General features: G+C 35.9%; 1 protein-coding gene across 1 annotated transcript in view; it reads left to right on the top strand.

The window, feature by feature from the left end:
* Positions 1-18,706, top strand: part of LOC102715629 (serine/threonine-protein kinase ATM) — a 34,816-nt gene that overhangs the window by 5,458 nt on the left and 10,652 nt on the right. Inside the window, exons 15-51 of the mRNA XM_040521758.1 lie at positions 405-446; positions 563-633; positions 1,819-1,867; positions 2,872-2,943; positions 3,646-3,783; positions 3,886-3,966; positions 4,972-5,156; positions 5,393-5,990; positions 6,345-6,413; positions 6,512-6,676; positions 7,334-7,459; positions 7,544-7,671; positions 8,279-8,435; positions 8,618-8,664; positions 8,755-8,818; positions 8,968-9,042; positions 9,571-9,693; positions 10,046-10,231; positions 10,566-10,690; positions 10,778-10,847; positions 11,421-11,548; positions 12,746-12,887; positions 12,967-13,107; positions 13,216-13,314; positions 13,571-13,617; positions 13,782-13,980; positions 14,083-14,289; positions 14,457-14,528; positions 14,607-14,676; positions 15,076-15,184; positions 15,561-15,684; positions 15,772-15,903; positions 16,086-16,151; positions 16,604-16,651; positions 17,739-17,843; positions 17,941-18,027; positions 18,245-18,544. Coding sequence (XP_040377692.1) covers positions 405-446; positions 563-633; positions 1,819-1,867; positions 2,872-2,943; positions 3,646-3,783; positions 3,886-3,966; positions 4,972-5,156; positions 5,393-5,990; positions 6,345-6,413; positions 6,512-6,676; positions 7,334-7,459; positions 7,544-7,671; positions 8,279-8,435; positions 8,618-8,664; positions 8,755-8,818; positions 8,968-9,042; positions 9,571-9,693; positions 10,046-10,231; positions 10,566-10,690; positions 10,778-10,847; positions 11,421-11,548; positions 12,746-12,887; positions 12,967-13,107; positions 13,216-13,314; positions 13,571-13,617; positions 13,782-13,980; positions 14,083-14,289; positions 14,457-14,528; positions 14,607-14,676; positions 15,076-15,184; positions 15,561-15,684; positions 15,772-15,903; positions 16,086-16,151; positions 16,604-16,651; positions 17,739-17,843; positions 17,941-18,027; positions 18,245-18,544 — 4,647 coding nt within the window. The remainder of the gene's footprint in view (positions 1-404; positions 447-562; positions 634-1,818; positions 1,868-2,871; positions 2,944-3,645; positions 3,784-3,885; positions 3,967-4,971; positions 5,157-5,392; positions 5,991-6,344; positions 6,414-6,511; positions 6,677-7,333; positions 7,460-7,543; positions 7,672-8,278; positions 8,436-8,617; positions 8,665-8,754; positions 8,819-8,967; positions 9,043-9,570; positions 9,694-10,045; positions 10,232-10,565; positions 10,691-10,777; positions 10,848-11,420; positions 11,549-12,745; positions 12,888-12,966; positions 13,108-13,215; positions 13,315-13,570; positions 13,618-13,781; positions 13,981-14,082; positions 14,290-14,456; positions 14,529-14,606; positions 14,677-15,075; positions 15,185-15,560; positions 15,685-15,771; positions 15,904-16,085; positions 16,152-16,603; positions 16,652-17,738; positions 17,844-17,940; positions 18,028-18,244; positions 18,545-18,706) is intronic.

Below are 18,706 nucleotides of genomic sequence, written 5' to 3' on the forward strand. Positions count from 1 at the left end.
TGATGAAATTATGAAGGTGGTATCAAATAGCAAAGAACCACATTGTTGGAGTGTCCACAAGCAAAGCCACGTTCTTGCAGTGTCCATCAGCAAGAACATTTTTTTTTGGATGTCATGTCTCACAGAAAATTTTGCCTACATAATAGTCGATGATTTAATCTTATCAGTTTATTTTCTTATGGGCTTATGTTCACGCAAAAAAAAAAAGAGATCATAAAGATGGAGTCCGTAATGACATTCCCAGTAGAACCCTGCACAAACATTTGTGTATCCTTGCAGATTGCAGCAGTATTTTGCAGGGAGTTTATTGATTGCCTTCGTGCAGATGTCTGCCTTAACTGATTGCCTTTTGCTACATCTATCTACTTTACACTTTTAGAATGTTAATTCTGCACTTTTTGTAGGCTGATTCAGTTCTGAGGTTGTTGAGTGAAATGATCATGCGGGTGAGCTTCTCATTCCCAATTAGCTCAATAGAAGCTCTAACATATTCTGTGCATAATTTCTGGCAGTTATAGTTATTTCAAAATATTAATGACATTTTGTGCTTTCCTTATTCAAGGACCAAGTTCATGCATCATTTGTGTCAGAAGATACATGGGACCTACAAATATTTAAACAATTACCATCATCGTATGTATGCCCTTTTTCTGCGAGACACTTACCTTTTATCAATTGTAATGCTGCCTCATTTTCTTTAGTGAAAATGCAGTAGCTAATATTTTTCTTAGCTCAATACACATCTTTCTACCTTAATATTGATGAAATTTATTGATTAGCCAGTATAAAGCTCCTGTACTACCTGTAGCACACCTCTATCTGAGTACCGAATAGTGAATAGGCTTTTTGCATGCTATTCCATGTTAGTTAATTTCTGTTGTCATGCGATCCTATCTATTCTTTCTTCTCACAGTAAACATTCATCTCAGAATTATAGAATATACTGCATGTGCATCTTGATTTCTAGAGATAATGTACAAATAGAAAAGGGAACTGCGTATTCTTTTCAAATACTAGCACCTTTGTTGACTGAACTTCGAACAATACCTAGTTTCAAATCTCCTGCTTAATCACCATTCTGCTTGGATTGTAAATAATCAGTTAGCATCATCTGGGCCTAATTGTCAATAGAATGTCCCAGAAGATTGGTTGATACTTGTGTTGCTAAATAAGTCCAAAGTCCACTTTTGTGACAAGCTGGTGAATAATGTAAAATGTGTCCTTTTGTAAATATTGGTTAAGAGAAATGGGAGCAGTGAGCACTGTTGCATTCATAGCACAGCAATAACCAGTGCCCATGAAATCTGAATATGCTGATGCTGTTATGATATACAGATTCTTCTGGAATGTTGGATTAACTGTGAACTATATAAAATAGTGGGATGTGTGCTAACTTGGGTTTATCCTTGGATTGAGAGAGAGAGAGAGAGAGAGAGAGAGAGAGAGCCTCCTAGCGTGCTAGGGATTGTACCTATCTAATTGTGATTTATATATTTCTTGCACACGGATACACCACAGGTTGCAAACGTGCGACTCTGAAAAGAAATAACTAATGCAGCATAGATTCCTTACAATTATTGTTAACTGAAGGCATTGCCATGTTGTAATAAACTCATAGTTATGCTAGTACTTTCTTCTTTTATGTTCTATTATGCCCTTGGTATTGTTGCCTAACCTTTCTTTCAATATCCTCTACTGATGTGGACATTTCAGCGTGTACTTATTTGTTACATTTAATTGTGAGCTAATTCTTAGAATTGTTATTTAACTTTGAGATTATACTTACAATTCGTTTTGACCCTCCAATTCTTACTCTAGGTCAGCTTTGTACTTCGTTGCTTGTTACTTTTCAAAAATAGGCATTCAGGTATGTTTTCTGTCTTGCACTATTTTAGTTGTTTCCTGTTTATGGTTACTATGGATTGTGGAGTTGATCCCATAAATTTAGGAAACAAATAGCCTGTTCAAAACTCTTATGTGACGTTTTGTTTGCGAGTATGACAAGGATTGATATTCTTAACTCACTAATTAGTGTGAACTCAGCAGATTGGGTCAAAAATAAGACATCCGTAGTCTTTTTCCAATTTACTAAGTTTTGTTGGTTTCCAAAATGTTTGGTTTCTATCTTCGAATCTGTCCTTCACAAATGTAATTCTAATTGTTCATATTATGGCTTATGTATGGTTCAGCAATACCAGGAAATATATTGCTTGTTACTTCTTAACTGCCATTTACCTTTTTTGGCATGATTAGGTTAAGCACATCAGTTAACACTGAGTTCACAAATGTTCACATTTCCCTGTACTTCTATGGTCGAAGGTCAAAAAGAGCAAAACCACCCCGCAGTTTGTATGCTTTCTAAATACTGCCTGTCTTGTTTCTAAAAACAGCCTGGCTGCGTTCGAAACAAAGGGTCACAAAAGCTAATTAGCCGCACGGAAAACGATAACATAATTAGCACATGATTAATTAAGTATTACTTATTAAAAATTTGAAAAATGTAGTTATTTGATCTTTTAGAACAATTTCTATATAGAAATTTTTTGCACGAAATACATCATTTAGTAGTTTGAAAAGCGTGCTAACGGAAAACGAGGAAGTTTAGCCTAATAGGCTGAAACGAACGCAGCCCCTGTCTTGAAGCAATTGCTACGGATTTTTCAATGACAGGCTACTATGACAATGTAGAAAAACAGTCCATCTGAACAAAATCAACATCTTAATTCTTCAATACACTAGAGCTAATGATTTTACCTGCCCAATTGGTTTGCATTGACTATTTTTACTAGCTATATACTTTCTGTATCAGTTCTTTTTTAATATCAAATATGCTTAAGGCATGCTTTCATTCTTCAATATCACTCTATGCAGGGTGATTTATCCAATTCCATCTTTATTCGAAAGAATCTGCTAAGATCAACTTTGGAGTTAGTGCACTCAAAGGTAATGTTTTAATTTTACCAGGCAACTTTCTTTTGTTTGCTTCTATTTATTCTTTTGTTTAATTTTTGTTTACTCTCTGCTTCACAAAGATATTATCAACGTTTTCATCTGCCCATTTTGCTAACTGAAAGACCATTTTTTCCTTGACAGACTATAACTTTAGGTGTATCTGCATTAGCATTTTGAAATGCGAGCACATAGTTTCTTACGGTGATAGATCAGTATACTTTATGCAAGTGTCACACATTTAGGCAACAGTGGAACACAATTTATTTGTAACTCCATGTAAGAATCAAAATGACCTATTTAAAATTTGTATGCTTTATATTCATTCAGATTTATCCTAGATATATACAGGGGACATCATATTATTCATATATATAGAGGTCAACCTCATAATGTATTTTAACTTAAATTCTGGAATGGAAATTGTGATGCTTTTACTAATCGAATCATAACATACAAATGTGAGTTTCAAAAGAAAAACAAACAAACATATGTTCCCATTATTTGGACCATTAGTTATCATTTCATCATGCATTTAATTGTTTTAATTGTGTCCGTGATTAGTGTTTACCCATTCTTCAATGTACATTATTCACCGCTGTATCCATTTCTAAGTTACATTCTGGAGTGGGATATCAATATTCTCCTTTATTTTTTCGAAAAATGTAAGTTCAATTATTGACATGTTTTTGGCAGGGATTCTCTCTTTTGAATGAACAAAATGTTCTGATGATTCCTGAAACCATTTTTGCTCTCTGTGCTGGTTTTTCCTCGCCTATGATTAACTTAGCAGATACGTCACAACTGTTTGGTGAATGTAAAGACATTTCCAAGGTATGTTTCTTTAGTCGTCAGGTTACACAGGTTGCAGTTAAATCCTGCATGTTTTTATCCGGTGAACTTGTGCTAATTTGTTTTTTCTAGTTGTACCGAAAGGACGAGAGCTGGTCTCACGAGGAAGAACTAGGTTATTCTGTGGAAGCTCTATCAGAGATCAATCTTGAAAGTCCTACCAAGGTGCTTTACTCCTTGTAGTTGAATCTTTTCAATGTTGTGCTCCTTATATTTTGGCCAGGGAGGTTCAACTATCTATGCACTTAAAACCGGTGGCAGCCCTTTTTCTTCTTTTAAGGTGGTAACAAAAAGCAAGGTGTACCTTAGATAGAAATCTACAAATTGCATTTTACCAGATGGGTTTTTCTAGAAAGATTCCCGTGTGACATTCAGTATGATATTTAGTTAGAAGCTAAATAAAGACACACAAGTTGGTGGGCAGGGGGACCCACTACTTCATTCCCCCTTTAAGAAATAGTTTAGTTTTGTACACCAGTATTTGTTGATAAAGCACAGCCAAAGAAGCACTCCAATGGCTTGCGGCATATGGATAAGTGAAAGATGCCATGGAGGGGAATTAGACAGCTGCGAACGCACATATAACGCAGTGGTACAGCCTCCAGTAGAGAGGACGCCAACCTGGGCTCGAACCCGGGTTTCACATGAAAGACTGTTTTTTCGTGCTATAGATCACGTTGAGAAAGACCAACCAATCATTGATTCTCTGGTTCAAAACGGTTGTATACATCAAATCAAAATCTATAAAAAAAACCTGCTTGATCAGTGGAATTTCATGAAGGCTAACATCATGTTTTTTTTTTTGCCTATTCCAGTAATGCATGTTTCAATTTATACTTTTGACTCTGGGACTACTTGGAGTTAAAGAAAACTGTAAGCTCATGTGCAACATATGGGCCTTTAGGTCTCAAATTCTGGAGCTTTTGTGCTAAGTGGAGTTAGGAAATCTTATGATGTCTCTGCTACAAGCGAAGTAATGTAGTATGGAAATGGTTTATTTCATCAAAGTTTATGAGGACCTAATGGGCTGCATTTATAGTTCAGTGCCAGTAGACTGGTGTGTTCCATTTTGGATTTTGGGGGAGGAAGCAAAATTATAAAATCCTATTGATTCCTGTTTGGATGTTTCCGTTGGTATTAATTACTGAAGGTACATAATTTATTTAACAGGTCATGTCTGACAAATGCACCCAGGCTCACCTTCCTCGTCATATTCAGCAACCCTTGTTCCTGGAGCTTTTGGAGTTTACCAAAGGATTCATGTCAAATGAACAGTTCGAGCAAGTGGACTTACCTAATCTTGTATATGCTTGTGCCCTTGTCTGCAACCTAATTCATTGTTCTCTGTTGTCAAGGTATTTGTTTTATAGTCATCTGTACTTGTTTTCCTCATATTTTCACAGTCAGCGCCTCAGTACAAAGAACCAAAATCTGTGATAATTTGCACTAAAATGAGATTGAGTCCAAACTTCCAATTCTTTCTGAAGTAGTATACAGATCAAAGTGTAATTCTGCCCCTCCCTCCCTCCCTCCATTCCATCTGGTGAGTATTTGATCCCACAGAGTTCCTTATTTCAATGTTGCTTTTCAGGGTCATTGATGAAAAATCGTCTTTTCTGCAAGCTATGTTGGATTATGTCACCAACATCATAAAACATACCGTGTCAGTGGTTATGAAGGAACATGCTGAACTTTCTAATGGTCTTACCAATCTAGGGTCAGCATTTGATACAACTGGCTCAGTCTTATCGTCATTTAAGAGCTTCATGTGTTCTCCAATATTTAGTCTGTGGAGAGTTAATAATAAAGTTAGTTCTGTGCATGATGCCACTGAATTTCTTGATGAACTCTTAGTGGCTATATCTCAGCTATTTTCCCAGCTCTCTAGTTTGATGAACAATTTTGATGGAGATAATCCTAGTAAAATTTTGCCAGTATCTGTTGTCAGTTTGTCAGAGGACATAAATCCTGACGGCAGAAGTAGTTTAGTTGATATGGATCTTGATATGACTGGCACTGGTGAAGTAGATCCTGTCACAGCAGGTGGGAGTGGAAGTATGGGTATCTCACCACGCCCTTTGGAGTACAAGCTACAATTAGTCTATATTATTTCAACCTTTTTCTCCGTGGTGCCACTTCATACATGGGAAGTCTTGTACGACTTAGCTGAGAAAGAGGTCGATGTCAAGGTACAAAGTAGCAGTAGTATCTACTACCGCCGTCTCAAAAAGTAGTACTCTCTCCATATTTTTTTAATATGACACCATTGACTTTTGGATTTACGTTTGACTGTTCATCTTATTCAAAAAAATAATTATTAACTATTTTGTTATAATATGATTTATTATTATAGGAACTTTAAGTATGCCTTATAATTTTGCATATTTGGATATAAATTTTGAATAAGACGAATAGTTAAATGTGGACTTAAAAGTCAACTACGTTATATAAAAAATATGGAGGGAGTAGTAGTTTGAGACGGAGGTAGTATTAAATTTGTCTTTTGTTCAATCGTATCATTGACTTATCATTTCCTTTTGCAGGCTGGCCAGGCTATCTTGCTTGAACTTTGCACAAATATCTCTGCTTCGTCAAGAAGTTTATCTTCTGTGGTACTGTCCTTGTGCTGCTGCTGCTGCTGCTGGTGGTCTTATGAGTTTTATCCACTCAGGCATTTATCTGATTTTATACTTTTGCGTTGGTCATGCAGCTCAATCTTGTAGTTGATATGTGGGACAGAAGTGCATTCTCACTACTTAGCTCTGCAGATTGTTTAACACATGTCCATGCCCTGATAAGGAATTTGACAGCTAATTGTGATGTTGGGCATAATACTGATGGAAAGTCACAAGGATTTGAAGTGGCGCCCAATGAGGTTGCTATTTGACATATGATACAATTTAGCATATTTCTGTTAGCCTTCGCTAAATATTGCTCTTAACTTTGTAGCTTTTGTTCTGTGACAACATACTTTTAAGTTTTAGGTTTTCATGAGTGAACACCATTTTTGCTATCTGTACAGTTGGCGTCTTTTATGATAATACTCTCTCCACCCCATAATACAAGGCGCAACTATCATTAACACAAAGATCAAGAGAGAGTTATAACCACCTACTCGTTTAAATTATCTAGGTGCATGTATGCATGCATGTAATGTGTTTGGACGTTTTGATGGTGAAGAATTTAAAATAAATCAAATTTAGAGAAAAAGATATGTGCTAGTTAATGCATGCATGCCTTATATTATGAGACAAAAAAAAGTAGTTACGCCTTATATTATGGGATGGAGGGAGTATAAAATATTTACTCCGTCCCAAAATAAGTGCTCTCTTCTAGTATAAATTTTGGGAGCTTTTAGTCCAGGGAAATTGGGCTAGAACAGGTTTACTAGAAGCTGGTTCCCAAATGTTTTTCTGTACCTGGTTGGGCTAGTTCATATTTTAGATCTACAGTCATGCTAAATGATGACTTAGATGCTTCATCTTCTTTTAAAGTTTTGGTAACTGCTAGTTTTTTTTCGCATTTATTTCAGAACCAGGACATCCTATTAAATTTAGTAAACAGGGCTACTGAGATCAGTTCCACAGATTGGTTTTTCCGCACCAGGCTGATTAATTGCATCTCTCAGTTTATTTATCTGTTTCCCGATGTCGCTCAGGTTATTTCCTTTTTCTGTTATCAAATACTACCATCTCAAATATATGCCAATATTGTGTGTTTTAGTCCGTTATTCTGATTGCAGGACATGATTGGCCACTTGCTTAGCATGCTACATGATACTGATTATCGTGTCAGGTTGTATTTGGCTCGGAAAATTGTTGTGCTATTCCAAGTATGGGAAGGACACAGTGAGTTGTTTCATGATGTTTGGTAAGTGTCTACAGTTATGATCAAATGATGCCGAGTTACATTGCATACTGATATTATTTCTTATGCTATTGTCCAATTTCAGATAAAATTTTATTTGTGATACTGTCACTCTTTTAAGTAGTAGATATATTTGTATAGGTATATAGGCCTTTTTAGACCATGAAAGCAATGCTAAGCAAAAAATGTGCTATCAGAGCCAGGACTTCTACATGGGTTACCATTGATACTGTAATAGTGGACGGGTATGTTAAAAGATATCGCTTACAATTTTTGAAACTCCCCCGCGAGATAAAAATTTCCCCCGCGAGACATATTGCTTACAATTTTTACATGTTGGGAAAATACTTTACTGAGGTGATTGTGGATGTATGACTCCACCCACTTGTTCAGATTCTAGTATCGAAACTTGTGCACTGGTGAATGTGCTTAATTAGGGGTTTTGTGACTTGTGAGGTTTTTGGATTTATCCTTCACCTCTCACCTTTGTTACTTCAAGCATGTGCTAAGCGGTTGCACTCACAGGTGCACACATGGTGTGTGTGTGTGTGTGTGTTGTAATCACAAAATTGTTTCATAGTTTCCTTACAAAGTTATCTGTCAATACCAGCTCAAATATTGGTGTCAAGATGGTGCAGTTTTCAAATGAAAATCCAGTTAAAGCTAGAGAAGTCTTGGCTATTGGTCCACAGCCTGTTCCTATTATTGAAACTGCCCTCATTACACTAGCTCATTTGTCCTTGCAAAGTGAGGATGTTGAAGTTGAGGTATGCTTTGATCCCACCATCTTTTATCTTGAAATAAGACTCTGTTATATTGATTGGCATACCCCACTGAGGTCTTTCACATTGGTTTGTGTGAAGTATTGGTCTTATCTTTGATGTATTTACTGTATTCTGTTTGCACTTAACCTATACAAGAGTTATGCCTTTCATTTCTGATGTTGCAGTGCATATTCATGATTTCTGCTGTTGCTGCTATAGAGCCATCTCAGCGGTATTTTTCACTATGAGTAAACTATTTGGTATTTACATTGGTGCATGGACGTGTTCTTTGCTTCTTATATTCATGCTGCTTCCATTTCAGAGAATTAGCTTATGCTCTATTTGATTCTGTCTCAAAGAGGCTCAGTTATGCTTCACGAAGTAAGGTGAGTAGAATCTCTCTTTTGTTATTTTGCTGATTATTGTGAGCATGTTAATTGAATCTAAGATAACTTGTTTGTTTGGTTAATTGTAAAGGAGAATTGTTTGGTTCTGGCAAACTAAACTTCATATCATTTTCCTGTTTTTAATGCAGTATTTGGACCAACTCATAGGGCCAATTCTTTTCCGGTGGGTTGCTTGTGAGGTTAGCCTAGTTTCGCTTGTTGAGGTAAACTTCTGCTCCAGTGCATTTCATATGCCAATTAATGAATTTTGTTAAAAGGACAATTCACTTTGCTGGGCAGCCTGATACTGGTTCTTTGAGAGTCCTGGAACTGTGGGTGCTTTTATGTGGAGGTGTTAGTGTGTATTTGGTGCTTTTGGGTGTCACTCTCCTTGATGAATCCACCTGAGTTTGTCATTGAAGTAATGAACAGGCATAGACTTGAACTTCTATTTAACTGTTTTGAAAGATTGATATACAAATGTCGTTATTTAATGGTCTAACCATATGCCTCCACAAGAAAGTTTTACTGACAGAAGGTTGCTCTACACTTAATTTTTTGTTGCTGTTCTGCTTTTATTTTCTATTTGTATTGTTTTGCATTCACTGTTTTTCCTTGACGAAGAGTCATCAAGAGAAAGATATTTATAATTAGTTGTTTGATCCCATGCTGCTTGTAAGTCTTTCAGCTTTATCATATTTTGTGTCATTCTTATGCGTTGCTATATTTTATTTTATTACATAATTTTACAGGTGGAAGAAATGTTTGGCTTTAAATCGGCTGAGCCAAAGAACTTCATTGAACATTGCTGCCCATGGTTACTTTCTTTCCTTATTCTGAGGGGTGATACTGCCGATCTTAATTGGCTATCCAAGGTGAGTGGACCCTTGTTCTAATATTGGCAGTCATGTTCTATATTTGTTGTGTTTATTGTTATTCTGAAATTCTGGAAGCTTGCCAGTTTTCTATTTAGTTTACCGTGTTAGGGGTTAGGATCTCCATTTGGAACCCCTTAATATAGTCCTAACTAGTTAGTTTAATGGACTTTTACACCTCTGAATTTTTCTTAACTTCATTGTAGAAAATGATCATACCATACAACATAGCAAACACCAATTTCCCTTAGAATTATCAAAGAGTGAAGTTAAAAGAGGACGGTACTTCATTTGATCTTTTCATGTAACCTGCTCTGATCCTAATCTCTTTTTTTATGTGTTTCATACTCAGATTTTATCGCAACCTTTGTCTGCTGTTATCAAGAGATACTTTGTCCCGATCTTTGGATTGTGCATTGCTGCCAGATGTGGCTCAGGGCCAGAGAAGGACATATCAGAGACTGTCTTATGTGAATCCCTTTTGCAGCTTGGTGAAATTTCTGAGCCTGAACGCGATGATCTCATTAAAAAACATATGGTGGGCTATCTGAATAACCTTTTCTCTTCAATCTGCATGCACTGCACTCTGTTTCATTCTCTCTATGCAATTTGCTGTGTGTTTGTCATCTGGTGCATTTACTTTGCCCTTTGTTCAGGCTCCTTTTAAAACTGGGTGCTGTCTTGTGCTAAAATATATTTTACACAATACTTTAGTCCTCGTCACCTTCACCTTTTTATTTATAGGTTTCCATTGCCGTTTTACTCTCATATTTTTGGCTTTCTTATTCCACTGTGATTGACTAGTTTTCTTAGTGCTTTAAATCCGATCCAAATTTTTGTATCTTTTGTACTCACTCTTCTCCTCTCTCTAGGTTTCCATTGTTGGCTTTTTGCTATCAGTTTCATCTTCTTCTCGTCAGCCAGAAATTCCACACTTTTCCAAGGAGGCTGTGGTACACTCGGTGAAAACAGTTGTTGATGGATTTATGGAAGCAATGTATACTCTTGTTTTTTTTTTCCAATGCATTTCTGATGCTTACATGGTAATTCAGTAGCACTATTACTGTGTTTTTCCACATTTCAGGGATGGTAATTTGGCCGAAACAGTTGTTATTGATAAAATTAACATATTCCGTTCAGACAGGGTTTTCAAGGTACTCAATTTGTATGTTGTGGCATGCTTGTCTAATTTCTGAAATAAAGCACAAACTGGAATATCTTTCTTGCTTCTACCATTTTCTAAGACAGCAAAAACTGTAGCGAAGAGGCCAATGTTTAGATTCCTCTGTTGAAGCGTATTCTAGGGTGTTAGAGTTAAGCTCGGTATAGATCTAATAATTTTTTATCTCGGAAAAAACCATCTTTTATCTTAGTGGCCTATGACAAAAGAGATTGAGCATCTTAAACTTACCGATTGTTAACATAATTTCATTGTTTATGGGGGATTGCACCTGTTTTCTTGTATATTTTCTACTACAAGTTGCTACTGGTTTTGCTATGATTCTTTACTAGTACCCAACTGTTAATTTTAAGTTTTTAATGGAGTTACAACAACATAACAAGGGCTTTCAAGCCTTTCCTTCATGAATTTGACGAGCAATATGTGCCTGTTTACAGGTGCTGGGGAATTGTCGAAGACAATTTATCACTGTAGTCTAATCTATATATTCTATTCTTTGATCATTATGAGATCTGACCAGGTTCTATATATTTGCTTCCCATTGCAGTTCCTGTTGTCAATACATCAGCAAATTGCAGATGCTAACCATCCTAGGCATATGCGTCATCGCCTTTGTGCCATTGAGGTTTTGATAGATGTACTTGGCCACAGAGTGGCTCTTTACAGCACTTGGTTGTGAGTGTTTTTATCTTTTCCCTTTCCTAATTTTAATCAAACTCCTCCCCTCATACACACAACAACAACACACACACATGGCTCTCCTAGGAACCCCCACATAACGCTAGGACATAAAAGAATCTAGAAATTCCCACATTAAGTGAAAATAGAAAAAAAAAAGTCCAAATAAAAATACAATTTCAGATATTCGAAATTCAGAGTTAGAAAATAAATAAAGTTAAGGAAGAGTCTATGTAGAAATATAATTTGCTTCCTTTGTTTCATATTTTAAGACTTGCTAACCCTGTCTAATTCATCCATTGATCAATGTATATAATTTGTATACATATAAATCTATTTTTATTGACAACTATATAAATCTAAACAAGTTTCGAAAGTCTTACATTATGAAACGGAGTAGAAAAATCTGAAATTTGGATAAGAAATTTTAAAACAAACAATATTGAGATAAGAGTTCATGTAGTAATACAATTTAGAAAAAAAATTTTGAAGTTCGGATTAACTTTTTTAAAAATAACTAATGTTGAGATAAGAGTACATATCTATACTACTTTAAATGTCTCTAGTGGTGGCGGCAGTGAATCTGCCACCCCACTGCTTTCTACAGTTCTTTTACAAATTAGCTCATGGTATTTTCTGATATTATGGAATAGTCCATATCTGGTTCAAAATATGTGGTATTAGTATAGCTGAGAAAAAATCACTATAACATTTTGTGATATATTTCCATAGCAAAACATGGGTATTTTGCTAGTAGAAATACAATTTAGAAGAATATTTAAATTCGAAAAAATTAAAAATAACTAATATTGAGAGAAAAGTCCATGTAGAATAAAATTTAGGAACATCTAAAATTTAGATTAAAAATTAAAGAATAGTATTAAGAGAAAGGGTCCGCATATAAATTAAAAAAATTAGAGATATCTAAAATACAAACTAACTAATAAGCATCATTGAAAGTTTGTAAATATCTAAAATTTGGATTACAAATAAATATTATGGAGAAAAGAGTTCATGTAGGAATACAATTAACAAACTTCATAAGCTTGTATTGTATGCAATTATGGCCTATTGACTTGATTTTTCATGTTGCGGGTTATTTATTTGATTTTACTATGTGCTGGAGATCATTTGTGGATCTATTGGCCTGTCTATTTATCTTAACATTTGAGCAACCATTTTTTTGAATTGCAGCTATATTATTTGTATAGTGGGGAGTTACATCTGGAGACAACCATTGCAAGGTCAATGCTGCAATATTTTGTCTAAGTTGCTGGTTGCTTTCAATTCAAACTCTTCTACTGAAACTGTTCCGGCGCTTGGCAAGCAGCTTCAGGTGGTCTTCATACATAGTTTTTCATAATTTATCTGTAGTACGTCTGCTTGCTTACTCCTTATAAATGGACTTCGTACAGCTCTTAGTTCCAAAATTGGTCACTTGTTGCCTTCGCAATGAGAAAGAAGGAAAATGTGCTATTGCAGACTCATCAAGAGTTTTATCTCTGCTTCGTCAATTGACAGTCGATGCTGATCCATTGCTTTATGATTACATAAGAGTATGCTTCATCTCCACTCTCCATCTATTCTGACTGGTTCTTAACGATCCGTTGCTTTATATTGTTTTTATCTGCCATTAATTTGCTTAGTTCTTAATGATCTTACAGGATCTGGAGCCACTTCCTAGCTTGGATTGCTTAAAAGATATACAAGTGTTCCATGCTTCACTTTCCAGTTCCTATGATTCAAGAGATCAGTTTCTAAAGGTTGGCAATTTTTAAATTCTATTCTTTTAGTTCTTTATACTCCCTCTTTCCCAAAATATAGCAACTTCTATTATCCAAAATTTGAGTCACATATAACAAACTTCTCCACGTACTCCCGCATCTCAATAAATGACAACCATTCTTCATTTAATTTCACATCCTTTCTTGATAACTGTACCATCCTCCAGAAGTTTCTATGTTTTGGGACAGAGGGAGTAATTATTATGCGCTAATGCATTGTTTTTGCTTCCTGTAGTTTGTTAGCAGGGCTCCTCACTTGCCACCAGATTTGTTTCTGTTGAGGTATAATTTTCTTAATTCTCTCAAGCCTCTGTGAGGTTTCTCTGTTAAATGTATGTACAGTATATGTGAAATATGCTAGAATGCATGTTGTGTTTCTTTCAAGGAGGTATGGTGTTTTTCATTGTTCTAACATGACTTATTTTCTTCTGTCCTTGTACTTTTAGTCTTCGTATGCATCACAAGAACTTATTATCAGGAGAGATCATCTGCAGAGGCGATGCATCTGTGGATAATGCAGACACAGTTAGTTGTTGGCACAGTGACCCTGATGTTGTTTCTGCTGTATGGACTCTTGTTGACTTTTGTAGCTCATCGTTTGTGGCCAATGAAGCTTCATCGGTGCTTGCTGATTTTATCTCTAGGGTGTGCTTTCAGTCTTTGTACATAATCTGTTGGCATGCTCCATTATGTTGTTGATTTGCATTTTTCTTGTCTCAATAACTTGATATCTTTGAAATTATGCAGGCTGGCATATCTGATGTGCATCAAGTGATATTTCATGTGCCGAATCTTTCTGAAAAATACCCCATACAACTGGATATTTCCAAGGATAAATTGTACTCGGGCTATGGCATTTCTGATGATATCTTGGTTGGTCTTCTGAAACTTTTGAAGACTTGTTTGTCTGACGATTCTGTTGAAATAATAGATGTTACTTCACGAACACTGAGGGTAAGTCATTTCTAGTGGCATTTTTGCTCTTATTCCATTGGATGTTATCTCGATATTTTGTTTTAGATTTAGCATCAGTATCCCCTAGCACTTGACAATTTGAATGGCCTACCTAGCTGGCTATGTTATTATTGCTGCTGCATTTTGTTTTGGTTTCTCATGAACAGGGAATTCTGTCAACGGCAAGTGGCCTCAATGCTCTGCAAAGCCTTGATTCTCTTGATAGGTCTTTACTGATGGTATGTAGTACTATGGTTTCATGTCTGTTTGTTTTGATAATCTCTGAGATCATTTTCCTAACTGCCTTTACTGCATAGGTTCATTCACGAGGCATAAACTCTCAGTTAGTTGAACAGACACTTTTGGGCATGGAAAATGTTTCTGGTGGTGAGTTATAGTTTATGATCTCAAGCAGTTTAGAGTACACTGCTCCTAAATCAGTGTCGTAAATACCTATACCACATTCCACATTCATAAGAACAAGCACTCATTCATAAATCTATGGGTCAATCTTATGATCCCCTGCCTGTCCTACCTAACATGCACATAATATGTGAATTATTTCTTCTGGTGAACAAGAGAATAAAAGGATCTTGCACCACATCTATTTTTTTTATTAAGAAACACTGTAATGTCTTATTTACTTAAGAAAGCATCTATAATGTACAACACTATTGAACATGCTTCTCCATGGTGCATTGCTTGTTTCTTATGCTCCCTATGGTATGCCATTTATTGCAACTTACTGTTCTCTCTCTCTCTTTTTTGTCAATCTCTGGTTGATAGTTTCACTTGAAGATCGGGACCTATGGAGAACTGATGGTCGGTCTTACAAGCAATGGTTATGTACTTTAGTGGGCTCACTAATTTGTCATTGTGATGACATCATCTTGAGGTACCAATTTCAACTGAGACTAGCTGAATGCCCATGCTTTGCTATGGATAAAAGAAAATATATTAATATTGCCTAAAATAAATAATATATTTTCCATTAAGTGTGTTATACATCTTTTTTATAGGGAATATTCACCTTAATTTGATTTTATATCTAGCTACCTATTTAGATTTGATTGTTTCTTAATATTAATAAATTTAATGGAAAATTTGTAAACTTTATAATGGGGGTAGGTGGGGTGGTAGATTGACTGCCACCACCACAGCATTCTTTTAAAGGAGTATAGAAATACACCTGTAACAGTATCTAAAGCTTAACACATCCTCTTCAATGTGACTAACATTTGTTGCTGTTTGAAATGATGTTCTTCTTATAGACTTTGTAGGAGTCTTGCTTTTCTCAAAGTTGAGGCTGCTGAAATTTTGCTTGCAAGTGCTCTTGTGAACATTGCGGGCAATTTGGATTCAAATGCTGGCATCTGCAGATTAATTTCAACTATGGTTTGTTGCATCCCAAGTTATTTGATTACTTGAAGGTTGCACTCTAGGGTTATTCTCAATTTGTTGATGACTTGTGTTGTACTTTAGGTGGAGGAAATAATATTTTGTGATTCCAATCATTTGATGAAGTCAGTTCATCTGTTTTTGGATGCGCTGAATGTTGTCAGGTCTTATTGTGTTGCAGAAAAAGCCAGGGGTTGCCCTTCAAATGCTCTCAAGGTACTGTAATTGCATGTCAGGAAAGAAACATATGTAGTCTTATACTACCATAATCCAATACTCAGATGTTATTTGTTATGTAATGGTTACTTACTCTATTATCGTTTTTCATGAGTAATGTTTTGCATTTGATATACTTCTTTCTGTTTATTTGTCTTCTCAACTACATGTTGGCTTTGTAGGATGGTAGATCTGTCAGATCCAAAAGTCGATCACCAACAACAACCCCATCCTCCTCCTGGAAGAAGGTATCTTATTCTCTTTTCTCTCACACACACACAGTTATGACTTATGATCATGAGTAACTTTTGCTATGTCTCTTCTGTTGTTGTCACATAGTGTGGCAGTGCATAAGAGTCACATTGTCAGTCACATTTCTTTTGGACAATAAATGTGATAACCAAGTACATATGCCTATAGTCCTGTACTCTCCTTTGGAAAAAAATGAATTTAGTGTGTGTTACTATCAGCAAATGAGTCCAGCATGTAGCTTTTTGCTGTATTGTATGCATGTGGTAGATTCTTGTGCTATTGTAAGGATCAGTTGGCTATTTGCAAATGAAAGATTTCTTTTGCCTTTACTTATGCTTCCATGAACCTGCTATTTTCCTGTGATTCAGCTGGCATATGTGATTGAAGGCTGTAAGGTAGGGAAAATTTCTGCAGCTGATGTCCAGTTTCTAACATGTTTACTCGTCAGGTGTACTGGCTGTCGGTTGATTATCTTGTAGCTGCCAGAGCTGCTAATGTAAGTGTGCTATCCTGCCCACAGCCATTAAATATTTCATGAACATGCTCATTATGATGTTTAATTCCTTTGTATTATACCAGACTCGATAAATTATAGTTCTATACTTGTCTAGTTACTTTCCATTTTTTTTTGAAATAGATGTTAAGCTTAGAGGCTATTTAAAACTGCAAGTGACATGTGTATATACAATACATTGTAGACCAATTTTAGACTAGAATGTTATTAAGTCCTCTGATTAGTCACGATTAGCCAGCCTAATCAGAATCTGTGGCTCGATCATGCACCTCGCGGTGATTAGCTCGATAAGAAACTAGTCCGGTTGTCATCGATTAATTATGGTTAGTCATGCGATTAGGAGGTGGTAGTCACCAAACAAATACTTGATACTTGTTTATTTACACGTATTAATTACAATGTATTTGTCTAGTATAGTAGTAATATAATGTATGGTTATACTTAAGTAAACATACTATAGTACATACACTTATACAGGATAGTAGTTAGTAGTATACAACTATACATATATACACGCATGTCCTGTGTAGATGGACGACTAGACACCGACTAATCGAACCTCATCGACAACTTATTGTCTGATCGGTCCCCTCATGACTAGCCTAGACTTTACGATTGAAAACATTTCACTAGATGGGCTACTTGGGCCTTTTCAACACTCAATAGAGGCACATGTATTGCATTTGACACTAATCCTAATGCTCTTCTCAGCTTAGACACAGATATTACACCTAACACTATAACTGTTAGGTTTCTAGTTTGATTCTAGTTTCAATTGATGGTTTGATTCCCGTGAAAAAAAAATCAATGACTGAAGTAATACAAGACTTCTGTTTTGCTTGGGCTCTGAACCTTCTTAAAGCTAGCAAGTAGTTTTCTCTTTCACCTGAAACCACATTGCACCCCACTCTATTCCTATCCTAGTACTGTTCATTGTATGTACTAATATAATTGTTTCGAGTAGTAATGAAACATGGAAGTGCTTGTTGTGCTTCATGCTTCTCGAGCTTTCGCTCAATTATCCTGTTTCTTTTGTTCGTATTGATTTTGGACTTCTGGATCATTGCAGAGGTGCTCATGTGACTTCGCAACAATAATGTATGTTGAACTTTGGTGTGAGGAAAAATTCAATATGCTACTGTTAGGACCTCCAGATTTTTCACATGAAGAGTTGGTAAGTCCTCATTTCATTTCCTTAACTATTACTCTCGTGTGATTTTAGCTCTATCAGAGTATCTTCCGTGTCCATTTATTTTCTCGCCTTTTTACAGTTGCCGCCACATATCGGTCTACTGCTTGATGCATTTACTCGCATAAATGAGCTGGACAGCATTTATGGGATCACACTGGCCAATGAGGTTTTTCATAATTTTTTTCGTACTGTTTTTTGATTGAGTTTTGGTACATACTTTCCGTGTGAACTCCAATTTATTCTTAAAATGGACATGGCACATTTTCTGTATGAACTCTTATAAATTAAGTCTATCAGATATACATTTTAGACCCATTACTCTAGTGTTATGATCTTAAAGTTATGTTTACTCTTGTTTGCCGTTATTGTCATCTCTTGAGCAGATAAGTTCACAAATCATTAGATATGAGCATGAGGGTGATTGGAGTAGTGCTCTTGAATATCATGATATACTTGTAAGATCAACTCGAAAGGAGAACCTTAGCAGTTTGCCTGGGACATCATTGACTGGACCCTCTGATGCACCTTCTAAAGCTGAAAAGAAGATGCTGAACTGGCAAATGCACAAAGGTCTGATGAGGTCTTTGCAGAAGACTGGATGTAGTCATGTACTCGATGTCTATTGCCAAGGTTTAAGCAGCCAAAAAAGTTGTCTTCAAGATTCAGAATTTATTGATATACAGGTAAGTACTACATATCATATAGCCTCACATTCTCTGTAAATATATGGTGGAAATCTAACCTAGGTGAAAACTCATGTAAGCCGTGACCGAAAAGTCATCTAAAATCATAAAAAAATCTCACTTGTAGACAAGATGATGATGAAAAGCTGTGTAAGAAAATCT

This window comes from Oryza brachyantha, chromosome 1 (genome assembly GCF_000231095.2).
Source record: "Oryza brachyantha chromosome 1, ObraRS2, whole genome shotgun sequence".
NCBI lineage: Eukaryota > Viridiplantae > Streptophyta > Magnoliopsida > Poales > Poaceae > Oryza > Oryza brachyantha.